The sequence below is a fragment of the Falco naumanni genome, chromosome 4, assembly GCF_017639655.2.
Source record: "Falco naumanni isolate bFalNau1 chromosome 4, bFalNau1.pat, whole genome shotgun sequence".
Lineage (NCBI taxonomy): Eukaryota > Metazoa > Chordata > Aves > Falconiformes > Falconidae > Falco > Falco naumanni.
Genome location: NC_054057.1, coordinates 44,163,437 through 44,182,238, shown reverse-complemented (window position 1 = coordinate 44,182,238; position 18,802 = coordinate 44,163,437). Strand labels below are relative to the sequence as shown.

Sequence of the window (18,802 nt, the reverse complement as noted above, 5' to 3'; positions counted from 1 at the left end):
CCTATTTTTATTGGCTTATTTATCTATTTATGCATTTACTTGCACAAAAAAAAGCAATTCAATTAATTTCTATAATTTCATTTAGAAAAAAAAAATCATCACAGTGATTTCTTTAACTGTTATGTCATATCTTAGTCATATTTAAAGAAATGCTACCAAAGGAAGATTCCCATAACAAGCTTATCAGCAGAGAAAGATTTTAGGTCACAAATCCCATTAAGTCAGTCCTATTAGAATTTATATCTTAATTCTGAAGGCATAGCTCTATCAGTATAATATCAAAATAAGAATGCTGAACTCATGAGCAGACCATTAATTCAGAACGCTGAGAAGACTAAGCAACAGCATTTATCACTTCACATACAACCACTCTAAAAAAAACATCAAACAAATTACTTGCATCTCATTCACTGAGTTAATTCTCAACACAGCAATGCCAACTGGAAGAAAAGTTTATTTTTCTGAATTACTTACCTCAAGAACTAGCCAAAGCTGGTCTCCGTTTTTCACATCTTTCTTATAGTACATGCCGTAGAATTTGACTACATTAGGATGATCAGAGAGTGCTTTCAAAATGTTATACTCTGCTTCAATTTCTTCATCAATATCCTAGTGTCACAAATGAGGAATACATAGCAGTTAATAAATAATGATAACCATTTAAAAAACCCAACACATAGCATTTTCTGGCTATTCAAATGTCGTTTGAAAAAATAAAAAGTAAAAAACCAGAACACGAATGTACCATCTGCAGGGCTACAAAACTTGATTCTCATTACTCAATACAAAAGAGTCATCTGTTTTTTACTTGGTCTTCACCAGTTTCAGCTGATGAACACAAGGGGTATGACAGAGTAGCCCTGAGGAGAATGGGGAAGAAGCATTTCAAGGCAAAGCCAGTGCAATCCACAAGTGGGTAGGTATGCAGATGCCTCGGGATGTCACATGTTACTTCTCTAATCTCAAGGGTATCCCCAGCTAGAGATGGTGCAGCTGGAATTACCTGTCTACCCCTCTGTGCACGAACGAGTACAACTGCAACCACATCTTACTCATTTATCATCTTACTTTCTAGAATCATTTGGATTTTTTTCTCATTTTCTATCATAGAAATTGGTGACATCCATGATCTCTCTGGCTTCTCCTACCGAGCTATGAGTTATGGCTTTTTGTCAGTCTTTCATTACAGACTTTGGGTTTCCTACACAGCGAGGGAAATCCATTTGGAGGTGAGAAGGCAAATTTTGCCAACACATGTACCAGGAGCCATGTAAACCCTTTCAGATCAAACATGGATGGTAGCAACAGTGGGCACTCAATGACTCGGGTAACCCTTTCCACATATGCACGGTATTGCTCACTGAGGGACTCCATCAAACTGCGTTTCAGTCATGCTGAGAAAATATTCAATCCATCCTGACCACATGTTAACATATTTGTTTCCAGATTTAAACATTTTTAATACGATTTGCTATTTACACGCACCCAAAAAGAAATAGAAATGAAAAATTAATTCTAGAGGAAGGCTACCTATGAAGTCTGCTATCCATATGAATGCATTTCTTATCAGTGAAAAGCACCTACTCAGTGCTGAAAACCTGTCTCACCACTGCAAACAGAAGTGACCCTGGCAGAGAAAAGGGATGCTTTGTATTCCCAATGAATGTCACTCCTCATTTTGTTCACCAGTCATCTGCCCCTAAGAGGCCTTTGCTTACTTGTTTCTTATACAGGTATCTCCAACACTAAATCATGTTCCCCATATTAGCCTTTTGCCTTGAGGTCAGCCTGACTGGTGTCAAAGAACTCTGCCTGTCAGGAACTGGGCCATCAAACTCTCATACTGAGATTACAAGAATAAGTCTTCTCACAAGGAAGGGCTTTAGAGACTTTTTAATTGAAGTAGTCAAAAATAGTAGAAGTTTTCCTCCTCTTTCAAAAAAATGAGGAAGTCACTTTAAGTTAATTTTCCCATAAGCACAATGCAGAATACAGCCAATAAACAAAGAGATGCAAAGAAGGAAGAAAGAACCAATGTACTGAGGGTGGCAGAGGAAGGAAAGGGAAAGAGTGGAAGATAAGAAGTGATGAAGAGAGAAAATGCATCTGGCAAAAACAAAAGGACAGATCAAAAGGGAAAAAAAAACCAAAACAAAAAACCAACCAAACCCCAGAGAGTTGAAAGCCAAAAAACTATACACAAAATGTACAATAGCGTTGACTGCCTTGGGGAAACTGGAAGAGAATTAGCCCACTGTCCTACTGTGATTTAATAGAGGCTTCCATCTCCTGAGGGGTACTCAGATTTTATGAGATTTTTACTATTTAAGGAGAAATGAAAAGAGAGAGAATGAAATGAATAGAATATTCATTCTGTGTATACTAAAAAAAAATAATTATATTCCTCTGTATTTTATAAAAGAAGAAAACTTGAAATATTTGTTTGAATTTAACATATTTATCTGCATAACAGTACCTCTTCTAGAAATGGTAGAGGGAATATTTTCATGTGAACTTAGACACAAGATAACTTGGCTAAGAACCCTAAATTACAATGATATTTACTTACAGCCCTGAGGACAAGACTGAGCACATTCTCAGTTCCAGCTTCATACATTCTCATCTCAACACCTTCACTTTCCTGTTGCAGTTTCAAAAAGCTGAGCTGTTATTCAACACAAAGCATCTAAGAGCTCTAAAGGATTAAACATGAAATGCTTATTTCAGTCTCACACCACCCATGATTATGTAGTTTCCCAGTTAAATCAAGTGATATAAACCCGCATTTTTCTGCTTCTTTTTTCAGTCCACCTCTCAGGTGGCACAATTCTGAAACCATCTTCAAAGAAAAAAAAAAAGTAAAATAAAGAAGAAAACACAGTATCGTTTTCTTCATTGCAATGGCTCCCTCTGCAGCCATCAATAATACTTTCAGTTTAAACAAAAAGAACTCGTTTATTGCTTTCACCCTATTTCTAATAGAGGGTTGCCATTTTAACAGTAACGTGAAGGCACAGCAGTTACTCCAGATGTCCTGTAAATAGCAGGGGGAAAAGAACAGTATTCTTAGAACAAAAAGAAGAATATAATTAGTTAAAAAGATTTAAGTCTTGGAGTGTGATGTTGACTGTATAACTTCCATTTTTTCATTAAAATAATTTATCTGTTTTCATCAGTTATACCTTTTCCCTTCTTCAGTTTCTTATGTTGCATCTTTATCCATAGTATTTCTTCTGTCTTTACATTCTACTCCCTTATCTCCTACTCGAAACTATTTCTCTTTCCTCTAGCATCAGCTTTAGTACCTCTTCTTTCTTCCTGTCATCACCCTTTTACCTCTTCCTACAACTTCCAAAGTGTACACAACGTTAAAAGTTTCCCTGATGCCTTCAATAATCCCTGCCATAGTCAGCTGCCACTTAAGAATCATTCCCGAACACTTGTGAAACAGATGAAAGCAGAAGCTTTTCCTGCCACACAGGCATTTAGACATACACCAACTGCAAGGAAGTCCTGCCTATTCATTGTAAGCACAAGAACCTTGTTTACAGAAAGCAGCAGAGTCAAAACCAGAGTTTCCAATGCATTTGAATTCATCAAGATCCTTATCAGTTGGCTGCAAATCATGTTTATTTTGAGAGAGGTACTGAGATGAGCCTCCTTTTGTTGCTTTGAAAGAATGCTGAAATAAAAAGCAGATCAGCAAGAAACACGGCAAAGGTAATGCAAAAAATATTTTCACAAACACATTTCATGGATTTACAGACCATGGAATCATAATTTGAGACTAGGTGATACACAGGGGTATACAGAGCCCTGCGTGGCTGTGCAGCTCCAGACCTGCAACGTTTCACACAGCACAGCATTCCCTTCCATTCCTGCCCAGAGGTCTGGGAATGGAAGCACGTGCCTCACAATCCTATACCGGGAGTGAAAAAAGATGAGCTCAAAGGAGCTACCTGAAACAAGAAGAGCTCCTTGTCCACGTTTTGCAGGTTACTGTTCTCAAGAAAAATCCCAAGCCACATGCAGCACCACTGAAGTCAGCAGGGTAGCCTTTACAAACCAGACTAATGTTCCTCCTTATTCTCTGACCATTAATCTGCCACCCAACAAATGTCAGTTAGAGAACAAAAGCATACTCTACAACATAATAATTCCACCTCCCAGACACCTGGTGCTGTGTGTGTAGGAGCTATTGCCTTTGCATTTTCCATTTGAAAAGACTGATTCCTCTGTGATATCTATGTATTTTGGCACATTCTGAAAACACAGAACCAACAATAAAGTGTGCTATTTTATTTTTAAAGTATCATTCATAGCATGTAACTCAGCTAAAAGCATGTACTCAAAATAGATGCTTGAAGGTACATCTAAAGTACTTACAAGTATATAACTTTCTTACTGGCTATTACATTAAAAAAGAAAAGGAAAAGAACAACAGTAAAAATAGAAGCTAGGACTCCTGGTACTGAAAAGGAAAATAATCAGCTCTGCTTCTGAAAGTACGAGATAAACAAGGGGTAACTAGAAGTAAAAGTAACAAAGTTGAGGTATACTTCTGACTTCTACCATATGCAACCACTTCCAAGATCCCTTACAGTATGAAAAATGCATTGATAGCTAGCCTGATACTTAGCAGGTTGAAGCAGCTTATTTCACTATCACTTCTAATGCTCTACCAAGATTAAAAGAAAAGAAATACTACATAAATTCACTTACAATTAAATTAGCACAAACAAAGTAATTTAAGTAGCTTACGTGAACAGGATCCAAAATTTTGACTGCTGCTCTGCTGCCATTTTTCTTATTTAACACCTTGAACACTTTTCCATATGTTCCTTTCCCAATAGTCTCAATTATTTCCCAGGTATCTGAAGGATCAGGAAAGCTATCAAATATTATTGTTTTCCCAGTCAACGGAAGCATCTCAAATGATGGCTCCTAGAAAAAAAGAGATTTCAACGTTTACTCAACAAGTGGCTAACAGCAATTGGGTTCCTACAAACACAAGAGAGACACACATACCAGTCTCAAGCACTAGAAATGTTCTTGCATGTAGTGTGCATGCACTGAAAGCATAATGAACAAGAAATCCTCCACTTAATACAGGTATGTGCAGACGACACAGTATCAAATGAAAGGAAATCCAAATAATAATTTGACCTAATTTCAGGCTTGAGTGAAATCAGTAGAAACTTTCCCATGCACTCCAATGAAACTATAATGTCACTCAGATTTTTTGAGGGGCAGGGGAACGGGAGTAAAGTTCATAAAATCCAAAAGAATTTGGCTCCATTACCAAGAATCAAGCAAGAAAGGAAAAAAAAAAATATATATCCTCAAAACAAGACACGTTAAATAGCAGCATTAAGCTCATTCAAACTTTTGCAGCAAGTGGTCAATTTTATAATCCTACTTTTACCATTTGGTCTTTTATACAGATTTTGTAAGGCCAAGCACATCTAAGTGGCAGATCTTTTCACAGTATCACAGTCTGCTGGTGACCAAGCATTCAGAGTCATGGAAAACATGTTTACTGATGTACATTCATTAACAACTGCTTTACATATTGTAAAGGAAACACCTTTTACAATGACGGAATTGTATCCATCGCTGACCAGGTTACACCTATGCCCTGGTTAATGCTGGATACAATTCACTTATAGATACACGCCTTCATAGTGACTAACTATCCAGCAGCTACAGTGGTGAAAAGAAACCACACACAGACAACAACAAAACAGAAACCCCACCTTTACCCATTGTTAAAAACAGCCAAAACCACTGTAGAAATGTGTTAAATAATACATTCTCATATTCTTAATTGTAGAGCCAAGACTGAAAAAGAGAAGGGGCTGGGAAGAGGATAGATTTAAGCCCTTACCAAGTAAGCAAGCTGTAAGCAAGTGAGCCAGCTACTGTGCTTGAGGCCTTCCTGAGCACAATATGTAGTAAATGAGACAGGTTTGGAGAGTAATTTTCACACACCCTTTAAAAAAAAATTTATATTATACTTTATCAACAGACTACAGCGTAATTATTCTTGGATTTTTTTATGCCAACAGCACAAATCTACACACATAAAAGCATTTTATGTGATATTACTCCAGTGACAGAAATTGCACCGTGATACCTTACTGCTTTTTTAATAATGAAGAGAATGGCTTCAATTTCAGTTTCATCCATGCCATACTAGCCATACTTCCTTTATTCATCTCTTATTCGTATAACCATGCATATCCCACTAGACATGGAGCACATACACCATCCAGAAGCAAGTGAAATGGACTGCTATACAAACATATGTTGTACCAGCTCCTTCAATTATCTGACAGGACTACTGGCACACGATGTGTATTCAGACTAATTTTCTACTGGATAATACAAGCTTGCCTGGGGAACACAGTGCTGAGGATTCTTCCCATCATTCTGCTCGTGGTTGATTAGCTCACTGAGGAGTGAGAACACAGGTTTTTTTTCTCTCTCCCCCCAAGGCCTTTTTTTTTTTAAAAAAAAAATATAAATTACTATTACCAACTTCTATACCTGCTCATGCAGCCAAGTGGTGAAATACCCTAACACCAGGAAACCTGCAATCTGCAGCAGTCTGTTGTGTACTGAGGATTGCAACTAGTACTGGCCCAACACCTTGATCTCGAGGTCTCTGGGAACAAAATGACCCAATTTTACCTGCTACAATGAAATCTCCCTTAAAACAAACCCAGGTTAAGCTCAAAGAAAAGACAGAGGATCAAGATCCAAAGACATGTAGCTGTAATATGTAACTCCTCAAATTTCCATTCTAGATTTAACACTTGCTTTTTCCTTCTGTCCAGCCCTCTCCCCGGGATTCATGTAGACACAACTCAGCCAGGACAGAGCGAGCAGTCTCTTCCTAAGGTATTACCTTTCCACCTTATGCCTAGTATTTATCCATAGCTTGGTAGCTTCACCACTTCCAGGCAAGGCCATTTCTTCCTCAGAAAATGAACACGAGCGAGTTACAACCTTTTTTTTATTTTTTCACTTTCTTTTTCTTCTGCCTATAATATAGTGCTCAAATACAATTGTTCTGTGGTGGTTTTTTAGTCACTGTATATATACATATACAAATATTTTGTAATTAGCTCATAATTGGGACTATCCAAAATAATAACCAAACTGGGGATGATAAAAGGATTAGGATTAATAATCCCAAACCCCTGCTTTGAGGGATTCAACAACGATGGCATTTAAAAATTTCTTTATCTGAGCTTTAGTTTTTAGGATTGAGGTTAACCATTTGCTTAAAGTTTTACTGGATACTCAATGCATAACCAGTGATTTACTGGGAGAAAACAAAGTAGAGAGTGATCAATGGATGCCTTCGTAAGAACAGATGTCCAAATCATACTGGATCTGTCTGTGTACAAATTATTTTCTACAGAATATGTAGTTTTCCATCAGAATCTAGGGCCTGCTGTGTCCCACATTACAAGAATACAAGCAACAGCCTGGGACCCAGGCAGCTTACAGCAGGAGATATTCAGAAGTTAAAGAAAGGAAAACTCATTTCCTCCCCTTCAAAGAGCACTTAAGATGCAGGAATGCAAAGACCAGCTTCACATGTTTAGCCCGTGCCACAGCCAAGCAGGGAACTGATAACCTTGACTCTTCAAACATACCCTTAAGCAAAGGCCCACACCTCCATGCACAGGTTTTACAGCAAGTAGAACACTAAGAACACGCACATCAAAACCTGCAGATTCAGACAGCTCCCCAGGCTTCATTAACTTTCTAAACATTAACAGAACACAGCTGAAATTCATTGACTCCCAGTATCAATCGCTTATTTGTCTCTGGAGACTGGTACAAGGAGAACTGTTAAAAGGGCTGTGGAAACATGACCCTGCAGGTACTATTTGGCTACCAGAAAAGAGAGAGGCACTGTCATATACATGCATTTTCCTCTGCAAATCACATCAGTTGCACATCATCTTGTCTTAAGAAAAGTCACCACAAACTTAACAATAATGCATACAATAGCTGTCGCATTCAGTTCAGTAATTTGAGTGCTATTCCAGAATTAATTATTCACCCTAATCCTTTGTCTTTTGATTTACAGCTTCAAAATCATAACTTGAATGAGCTGTATTGAACATCATATTTTCTCACTTCCAGTATGTTTAAGAACAAGCCCCTGCAGATAAATTGTTTAGCTTCTACTTCTATTATTAAAAATATTAAATAGAATGATTTCAAGTGTTCTGTTCTGGGTGATGAATAATGTTTTATTACATCTCAGTGAAGTTGAGAAAGCTGATAATGATTTAACCTCATATTTCAGCAATAAATTGGGCTGTCTGTGGAATAAGTCTGGATGCCCAAACAACTGGGTAATTTATCATATCCCTCACCATTAAAAATTTACTTCAAAAAAACAACTTACAACTTAGTCCAGACTTCTGAGCTAGGAATGTACCCTTGAACCTCTACAAAAACCCTTTAAAATACTTCTAATGTGCTCACCAGAACTCACACCAGCTCACGCAACTTCTGTTCAGATTTTGGCTAACACTGCTCCTGCTAAGGCGTGATGTACGCTGGGAGCAGCGTCTTTAGGTCAAAGTAAAAGCAACTGGTTGGCAGGACAGGCAGCCAGAAAGAGCTAAAGCACTATTACCACCTGCAAGCTGCTGACTCCTGCAGCCTCTATCTTTTGTCTGGAAGTTTCCTCAGAATCTGCTAATTTAGGGAAATGGTATAGGCCAATTCTCCAAGCTGGAAGGTGTAAACATCAGCTTACCCAAAAAGCTTCTGAAGCAAATTCAGACACAGCTGGGCTGCTCTTTGGTGTGATACAGGGGACGCCTGCATGTTGATGGAGGAGGAAGGACTAAGCACCCTCACTCTTTGGGAGTTATGGGTCATAAGTTATCAACCCTTTCAACTTGAATGGTGTATAAGTGAATTCACGTGACAGACCAGCCTGGGCAAAAGGGGATTGAGCTCCTGTTTGTTGTATTTGTTTGCTGAATTTCTTAAAGAGCTCAGGAAATAAAGCGCAGAGCATCTTGTCCTGTAAACCAGAGATATCCCAATGGCCACAATTATTAAATTCAGGGTATGTGGGACGGAAAAAAATAGTTTTGGAGTCCCAAGACAACAAGCCAATGTGGTTGGGTTTTTTGGTTGTTTTGTAGGTTTTATTCCTCTAAGAGGGGGATCTAGTGCCAGTTATAAGAACAAACTGGGTGAGAATTCTTATGAGCCTGCCCTATGTGACTTTTTGCTTCCTATGTCACATTAAACATATACACCCTATGCAGCAGACCTCAGGTTGCATACTGGAGATACCCAGAAAGAGAATCATAGAATCATTCAGGATGGAAAACCCCTTTAAGATCACCAAGTCCAACCACAGGTCCGCCACTAAACCATGTCCCTAAGACACCCTGTTCAGCATCAATGCTGGTAGATCACGGCATTCTCCATCATTTTCAGTACCTGGCTCACTTGGAGACAGAAGGGGAAAGGGCAGCCTACTGAAGAACACCGTATATCTCCTGTGGACTACCTGATTGCTGCAAAGGTAACTCAGTGAAGCACTTTTCCACACCCGAAACTTAAGACACATACCAACTGCACAGTCAAAGGCTTTATGGTCAAGGCCACAGAGCATTACAAACAATAGTCAAGTGGAAACAAGCAACAGGCTGGGTTGCAAGTATAAAGGAACCTGAATATCTCATGGACCATTACATGTAAATCCAATAATTATTATTACTGTTTCATACTACCTACATTTGCAACTTCTTTCTAAACTTTTCCATGCAATAGTTTCTGAATGGACCACCACCTCACTTGGATGAAAGCATATTCATTTCCTCTATAAGGAGCTGATAAAACAAGAGAGGCACCTTGCCTCATGTCTTTCATCCTTCTCCGTAAAGGAGCCTACATGATTAGCAAAGCAGATACCTGTTCATACGTGACTAAAATGAATCCAGTATCTTGTCTCCTGGCTACCAAAATCTGCTGGTCTTGAAAGTCAGAACCAGGACCTCATTGGTTCAGTTCAAAACACACCTACTGTGGTCATCTTTGAACTCTTCTATCATCTGTCCATACCACTCTCTCCTTCCCATTGCAAACACTAACCAGACAGCTTCTGCACATATACTGCCCTGTAATTTGCCAGACATCTTCACGTGTGTCACAGGAAGTGGATGTCAGGAGCCAGCAATGCTAGCTTACATTGCCTATTGGGTCTGTTACCTCTGAGAAAGTGAAATTTGCACTGCTTCAGATTCTGAAACTTAAACCTCTTGCCTAACGGATGCCAGAAAAATAATCACCCTAAAAAGAAAAAAAAAAAAAAAAAAGAAATTGCAGGCAACGTTCATATAGATACTGCTGAGGCTTGTTGTATGAAAGAAAAAAATCCTTCTTGCCTCACTTTTTCGCCACCTGATGCCTTTACCCAATATCTAGTTTAGAAGCTCTTTGGTCTGGTACTGATCACAAGGCACAGCGGGGTCTTGAAATACTTAATGCAATAGCACAATAAAATCCCACAACACATTCCCTCTTATTTCATGACTTTATGCCACACTGACAAGTACTTAATAACAAAGTTAAAGGCTACTGCATGGAATTCTTAAGACAAGCCAAGAGCGTGAGGCTACAATATGCCGTTACCATACTACCACGTAGCATATTCTGGATAATGCTCAAATAATTTGATTGTTCAACCATGAATATGGATTGCAGCACAGTTCCTGAGCTAGGATAAATGTAGCTATAATGAGCCATTTATGCAGCATACTATCTCATGCGTCATTCAAAGAATAAGTTTTCCTCTGGAAATTCCACTACCACCCCCACTTAATTCCAGGGGATATTTGGCTTCTGATTTTGATGATGATACAACCTGTATCTGAATGGCAACGATAATCAAATCTAAGCTCAGTGTGAGCAGATTATCTAGTTTGACAATCAGTTAAAAACAAGTCTTTAGAACACAACTGTTTGTTGGATTTTTTTACTTCATTTGTCAAAAGCTGAATACAATTAACATCATAATTTCACTCTAAACCAACAACAAATAATAGTTTTGCATGATTACATTAACTTTTGTACTATCTGTGTGTCTATCTGAATTATCCTCTTTAACTGTATATCAGTTTGCTTACTACTTTCTACCCTACGCAACCCTCAGTGTTCTCCCAGAACTGAACAATTGTCTGTCTCATCTGCAAGAAACTTCCCAGAGGGGAAAAAGAAAAAATCTCTTTAGCCTCAACTATGGTAGATGAAGAATAAAAATCAACAACCTTGTCTAACAGACAGACCACTTCTTTCACTGTTGTGTGCTTACACAAGTAAGAAAGACAAAGCGCTTACATTCACCTAACTTGATAGGTGTACAATATACCTACTGGAACCTAAGATAGATACTATAATCCCATTTCAGTCAGTCAAAGCAATCCAAAATAGATTTATCTGACCTGGTTAGCATCTACCTTAGCATAAGAAGACTTGCTCTCCAGACTGTTGTTTATACTGGCCAAGTTTCCATTGACTACAACAGGAATCCAGTCATGCAGCTTCAGGTATAGACATGTTAGGTGAAATGAACCCTATCCTACTTAACTGCTGGAAACAAAGAGTTACAGTTTGACAGCTGACAAAATTAGTATCAGCTCCATGCTACAGCCGGCAAACCGCAAGCCACCCACATCTCATCACCTGAAAGCTGGCAGGCAACTTGGACATAGTCTGATGACGCACAGAAAAGTCAAGAACCATGCAATGACATTGCCAAGCAAAGTCTGAACCCAATGACCAAACCCTAAATTAATGTAAATGCAGAAATAAGTGGTTACTTTAAAGCATTTGGAGGCAAGGATTGGTGATAAATTTAGCTTTATCACAGACAATATATTTCCTGGGCACAATTCAAAGTATGTATGTTAATCTTAGGGCTGCTCAAGGAAAAAATTCATCTATTTTTGAGGGCACTTTTTAGTGTTCACTCTCTGAAGGGCTGGGTAAATGCTGCTTTTGTTTCTAAAAACATTTTTCCTCTTTGCTGACTGTTTTCCAGCAACAATTTTCCCAACAAAGCAAGACAGCTTTCAGAGAAACTTGATGCCTCTGGACTCCTTGACCTCTGTAAAACTTCTACATGCAGTAGAGAAACAGTACTGTATGGTATCAGCACCTGATCTCCTATTGATAAATGCATATTGGGTGTCCGCACTGACATTTCATCTGCTGATTATTATTCAGCTAATCCTGACATCTTGACTTGCTGCAGACTGAACTGGCCAGCCCCGCTCATGGAAGGCTCCAGCTCCTTGCTCTCTGAATGTTCTCAGAGGGCACTGCTGGAAAAGATCTACATCAGTGTTAGGTTCCACCTTGGTTTTCTTCCATTCCCCTCCACGTCCCACAACAGTAAGAGTCCTACTGCATGCTGAGGTTTACAGTTCTCAGGAAACTCCATTGGAGGAGGATTGTTTTTAAGCAACAGTGGCTATAAGCATTCAATCTCATCCCATGCATAGGGGCTACCTACTGGATGACAATCCTTCAGAGCTCAAACATAACATCAGTACAGGATCCCAGTTTTTTGAAGCCAACCTTTAGTGATCAGAAGAGGGTATGAAAAGAACATGGAAACACAATGTTAAATTATTGTAATGAACTCTGAAAGCTCTGAATTTTCAAAAGAAATGAGACCTAAAAATTTCTGTGGCAATGGCCATCCAACAGAAAATACTTACGCAGGGGCATTACAACCATGAAAACATGATTAATAATGGAAGGGGGAATGGTTCATTATCAACTTGTATTTGGACCTCATGTCATCAGAAATAATGAACTGACATTAGCAAACCATGAACTGAATCATATCTAACTCATTTTGCTGCTCCCAGAAAGGGAGGCATTGCAAGTGATGAGAAAAATTTTTCAATGACTACACATTAGATCAATGTATTAGCAAAGAACTCCACTTTCAAAGCTAAAGCATCGCTTGATTTTCATATTTTAACACAGTAAAACTTTATAAGGCCATAAAAATCAATATGGTGCAATCTCACTCGCTGTTTCTCAGAACTTCTAACAGCGGCGAAGTGGCAACTCAAAATTAATTTAGGAGCTATACCAATGGGCTTTGACAGGGCTTGAAATTAAGGTGATATAGTCATTTGATGGCAAGACAAGGCAGGCAGCACAGACGACAGGCAAATCTGCTAGCACTGAACTCCAGCAGGCAAAAAGTGACGGAGTACGAGTGTATTTTGGGATGCTGTGGGCACGGCAAGCGGTCACACGCGCCTCGCCGAGGCCCACGGCTCTCCAGGCCCGCCCGTTCCCCGGGCGGCAGTGCCTGCCCCGCGCTGCCAGCGCCGCTGGTGCCACCACACACGGAGCCGCCCGGGCGCCCCTGCTCAGGGCCCTACACACCTTCCTCACACAGAAACCCAGAGGGGACGGGGAGAGCGGGGAGTACAAACAACCCGGATTCACCCCGGGGCCAGAACCAGAGAGCCCAGCGGCCGGGGCCCGGCCACCCCGCGCCCTCCACACGCCGCCCGGCGCCGGGGCCCCCCAGCCCCGCGCAGCGCCGCTCGCAGGCCGCGCACCCCGGCCCCGCCCGCCCACGGGGGCTGCCGGCGACGGGAGGCACCGGCCCGGCCCGGCCCGCCGCGCCACCCCCGGGGCCGGGCCGCCCCGCAGCCCCTTGGCGAGGCGTGGCCGCCGGGTAGCGCGGCCCCCTGCGCAGCGCGGTGGCGGCGGAGCTGCCCGTCAGGCACCCGGACCCGGGACCCCCCGTCCTGCCCGCCCGTCCCGGGATTACCCGCAGCGAAACCTCCGGTCCTCGCAGCGCCAGCCCCGCCTGGAGCCGCGCCACCTCCGGCAACCGCGCCTCGGGTGCGCCGCCCTCCTCCTCCTCCTCCGGACGGCCGCGGCCGGCCGCAGTCCGGCCTCGGGGTCAGCGGCGGATGAGCGCTTTGCCCCGCTAATCCCCCGCAGGCGCCGGCAAAGCCGTCAGGGCTCGGCCCGCCCCAGGCAGGGCGCGGCGGGGGGCGCCGGGGCGGCCCGGCCTCCCTCCCGGCGGGGCAACGGGCTGCGGGGGGGGCAGCCGAGGCACCGGCCCGCGGGCCACCACCAACCTGCGATGCGGGCCGGCTGCGTCTCGAGAGGGGCCGCGCCGCCGCCGCCTGAGCCACCCGACGGCGATCGCGCCGCACCTGCCGCCCAGGGATGGGATCGCGCCGTCGGGGGATCCCGGGGATCCCGCCGCCCCGGGGAATCGCGACGAACCTGCCGCCCGGGGATCGCCCGGGGAGCCCGCGGACTCGGCTCACGGGAGCTGTGAATGGCGGCCCCGGGGCTGGCGGCGGCCGCGCACCCTGCCTAAACCTAATGGACTTAACCTGAGCCGCTAAAAATAATTGAGATCTGCTGCGTGCACAGGGCTCACGTTATTACACCGCAGAGAGACCAATATGCAGCAGCAACGCAACTTAAGCATAATACACAATAGCAGGGTGAAGTTGCAAGACAAAGTACTCAGACATTGGGAAACGGATGAATTCTATCAGTATAGCTCCTAAATGATATGTGAGCCAGGCTTTATTTATGCTTTTTTTGGAGGGCCACAGCCACTGCAAAGAAGCTGAACTTAATCAGCAACAGGGAGCTTGGGCCTCCATTGAAGACTTCTGCTGTTGCGTTGAGTTTGTCTCCTTCCATTTTCCTAGTAACATTTGAATGTTTTATGTTTTCAGACAAGTTTGACAGTAGGGAAGTTGTTTCAGAGCTATACATTTTCTACGTCTTTCACAAAAGCATAATAGAGACCAGGTAGTTCATGGCCAAGGTAGAGACCAGGATGGCCTTTCCATGGGAATATATCTGTGATGGGAAAGGCGGCTTATCCCATCCCAGACATCAAAGACATCATGTGGGTAAGAAGACTTAGAAAATTCATCACTAGGGGAAAATCAGTAGAAATTCTATATTCTTAAATGCCAAAGTAAACAGCCACAAGCCAGGTATTTGTAAGCACAAGAGGCGTCCTTAATTCCCTTCCTCAAAGTACTATTTATTTACTGTATAAAAAACGTTAACATATTCAGACTGTGCACAGCATTACACACATAGGAATTTATGAGGGAAAGTTTAAGATGCCATATAGTCTTTATTAACTCCTTTCATGGCTGGCTGCTCTGTCTCTTTATAGCCACTCCTCCTCCCCTGGATGAGACCCTGTAAAAATACAAATTGAGCTTCCTAGTTTTATTATCCCATTTTATTAATTGGGGTTAGGAGCACTAGCAGAATAGGGCCTCAGTTGCAAAAACATCGGTATTTTTTAGGCCTGAATTGCTGCGTGAGCAACATTGTGCAAAGGTTCCCCCTCCATGACCAAAGCTCTCACTGACTTCAGTTGTGCTTATGAGTGCCCAGCACCTTCAGGCAGTGTGTCTGGATGGATGGCAGGTCACATGCAGAAGCATGATAGTCTAATCCTCTGATCATGCAGAAGCTTGACAAGAGTGCACCGTGAAAAAAGGTTAGAAGCCTTTCTGGGAGCTCAGGTACAAAAATGGGATGGTGGACACCCACACCTCTCTTCCCAAGCAGAGCTGGCATGCATCCCAAGCCTGGAACAAGGAGCTGAGAAAAGCTTAGACACAACCTTAGGAGCCAGAAAAGACAGTAACTTCAGTGATTGGTTCATATACCCCCTTCCACTTCTAGCAGTGCTGTCTTAAAACAAAACCACTGCTGCCCATCTTGTCTGCTTCCCAGTATCTGTGTGCCAAAGTCACTGTCCCTTAGCACTGAAGAATTGAATTTCCCTGTGAGCTCTCCCTTTTCTGTCAAAGGGGCCCTCAAAGGCAAAAATCCATGATGTGACTCAGCTAACTGAATACATTTGGAGTGTTGTACACACTTTTGTCTCCTGCATTAATTAATTATTCAGGTGAACTGGTCTGTGAAATTCCCCCAAACTAGTATCTGCTTCATTTAGATGATCCTGAATGATGTGTAAGTAATGACAGTCTGTTGTGGAAAGGATCCTAGTTTAAACCAGTGAAAGTCACAACCAGCCTCTGAGGCCTATAAAGGCAGGCACTGTTCAAACAAACAGGCAGCCTCAGCCCTGAGTGACAGTCTACATGCCAAATAGACACTGACTGTGCTGGAAAACTTCGACACAAAGTGATTAAGTGACTTTCTGTGTCATGCAGCCCAGCCACACTTCTCCTTTCCCTTCATTTTCACTCCCTGCTTCTCCATCTCAACATGCCTTGGCTTTTGCTCCTCTTTTTTCCCAAAAATTTACTGCTTTGCTTTTCTATAGGAAGCTTTCCAGATGAGATTTTGAAGTTCCTTTGGGAACATGGGTATATGCTCCTCTTTCCCTCAAATAAAGTTGAAATAATTGAGGACAAGTATTATGTATTGATAACATCTAGATACATATTAAAAGACAAGTGTGATCATCTCCAGCTGTACCTGTGTGAGGTTAAGTTGCACTTAATGCCATGAGAGAGCGTCTGTACTACGCTGCCTTTTTAACAGATTGTGATTAGATTGGTTTCAGTCTCTCCCCTTGCCTTTCAACATACTTTTAAACTTTATTAGAAATACTGTGTGTAAATCTGAAAACTGATTTTGAATTACTATGGAAGAAGTGTGAAAGCAATATGAACAGACAACCTTTCAAAGCATCTGCAACATTAGATCACACTAGACAACTGCTTATAGAATAAATCTTACTCTTCATTGTAATATAATGGACCAGAAGCATACATAAGCAGAATGGACCTCTTTTACTTCAGAGCTGGAAAGCTCAGACTTTTACATTCTTAGCAGCTTCTAATGACAAAAAGAAAAAAAAAAGTTCTTGTGATTAAGGCACCAAATTAAGACTATAATTTATTTAATAAAATATTTCCTGTATTGTGAAAGTCCTTACCACATCCAAATAAAGTCAGAATCCTGCTGTGCTGGACACTGCAGAGCCCCCTACAAAAAGAGGTCCTCCTGCTCCTGCTAGGTTCTGAATCCTAGGCAGAGCTCAGCTGTGGAGGGCTTGTGTGACCTAGGGCATATGCTCCCTCTTTTAATCTTGTTTCTTTCCTTTATAATTGAGCTTTTAATGCTGTTCTACCCATGAGGAGGTGTTTTGATGGCTAATTATGTACATATGCAAATAACAAGTGACGCACAAAAAGATCAGCAGATATATAAATTATAACAAGACAATAAATAAACATGTTTAACTAGCAGAAGAGAGACAACCACTGTAAGAATTAAAGAACTTACCTCTCTGGGGGACTGCTTTTTGACCTCTCTGGCTGCTTAACTGAGCACAGCCTGTAGCAAATATGAGGAACTCCTCCCCTTTTGGTGTTTATTACAGAGAAACAATACTTCCTGCGACACCCGAGTAAATATCCTCTAGGAAAACCACCACAGAGTTTGTCTACCACTAGCTTAATAATCCTTTGATCATAAATACTATCCACCACAATGAATTACCAAGCATGCCCAAAAGCATACTTCATTTATTGAATGCATAGATTTCTCTGAAGAAACCCTGAGCTTTGCCAGATATTTTCTTTAGTTGATCAAAAGAGCTCCGTAACCCCTTTTGAAGGTCTTAGATGTGTGATCCTTGTAATCACATTTAAGGGGCTGGTTAGCTCAGGAGATTGTTAATAGGATACAAAACCTTTCACATCCAACCCAGATCAGTGCAGATGAAAAGTTGTGACTATTTAACAGCTCTTTCATCTCCTGTGACCTAACCCAGTTCCTAAAGGAGAAATGTATGTATTATTTTAAATTTACAGAATGTGGTTTTCAGGCTTTTTCAACTGCACATGTAATACAGAACATTTGACAAACAGGTAAATAATTAAAAAGCTCAGTGGCAATTAATGAATCCAATTAAAACTGCAATCAAAAGAATTTTGAAAATTCCCACTCCAAAACTACCTTCATAGTCTCAACAAGCGAGGATTATAGTAATCAAAAAGCAGGAATTGCTGGAAAGTAGGAGTGATTTAGAAAACTGACAGTTCACTGCAATTTCCTTGTATCAATCCCTGTCATCAGACCCAGGAGCTGCACATCTAGCACAGAAGTATTGCCTTTGAATGGTGATAGCCTAACTCACACTTACTCAGTCATACCCAGTAGGAAAAAAACAAACAAGCAAGCAAGCAAACATATGCAAGGCATTGTGGCGGAATTTCACAGCTGTTTCTACTTGACAGGGTTTGAGGTAGCAAATTTTTAGGAGTTTGCCAGTGGTTTTAGGGATTTGCAGGTGGGTTTTTTTCCATCTAAGAAAGTCCTAAGTCAGACCCAATTCGAACTCATGTCTCAAACTAGATTTTTTAAAAAATGCTCTGAAGTTATTTTCTTTTTTCTTTAAATAAAGTATCAGGAAAAGAGGTATTGGAAAACTGGGAATATGAAACTTTTCACAATTGTTCAAAAAATAATCACATAGGAGAAGGTCAGGGGCCAAGTGGTAACTGCAGAGAAGATCTGTGCTACAAAATGGCTTCTAGCATCCACAGTTACTTAGAGAGCGTACTTATCCCTTCCTTGGAATGCACTGATCACCAAAATGACCTTAAAGGATTTTGCTTACGTGCAATGGTGTGAACTAATAAGGTGCTGGGACATCTGAGGAGTGCTGCTTTTTGCATGCCCGGGTATAATGTGAGGTGCCAATCTTGAAAACATGCAGATAAAGATCTGGGGTTGTACTACTGCC

At 41.5% G+C, this 18,802-nt stretch overlaps 1 protein-coding gene across 9 annotated transcripts in view; it reads right to left on the bottom strand.

The window, feature by feature from the left end:
* MYO3A (myosin IIIA) overlaps nt 1-17,650 on the bottom strand; it is a 126,349-nt gene extending 108,699 nt beyond the window's left edge. For 5 of the 9 annotated variants that reach the window (XM_040592886.1, XM_040592889.1, XM_040592890.1 and 2 more), the window contains exons 1-3: nt 13,853-13,990; nt 4,762-4,944; nt 475-609 (exon numbers count right to left, since the gene is read on the bottom strand). In XM_040592886.1, coding sequence (XP_040448820.1) covers nt 475-609; nt 4,762-4,929 — 303 coding nt within the window. In that variant the 5' untranslated portion in view covers nt 4,930-4,944; nt 13,853-13,990. Of the gene's footprint in view, nt 1-474; nt 610-4,761; nt 4,945-13,852; nt 13,991-14,168; nt 14,269-14,319; nt 14,382-17,337 lie in introns of those variants that run through there. The other 4 variants (XM_040592887.1, XM_040592888.1, XM_040592892.1 and 1 more) reach the window with 4 other exon arrangements.
* Between the last annotated feature and the right edge of the window lie 1,152 nt (nt 17,651-18,802).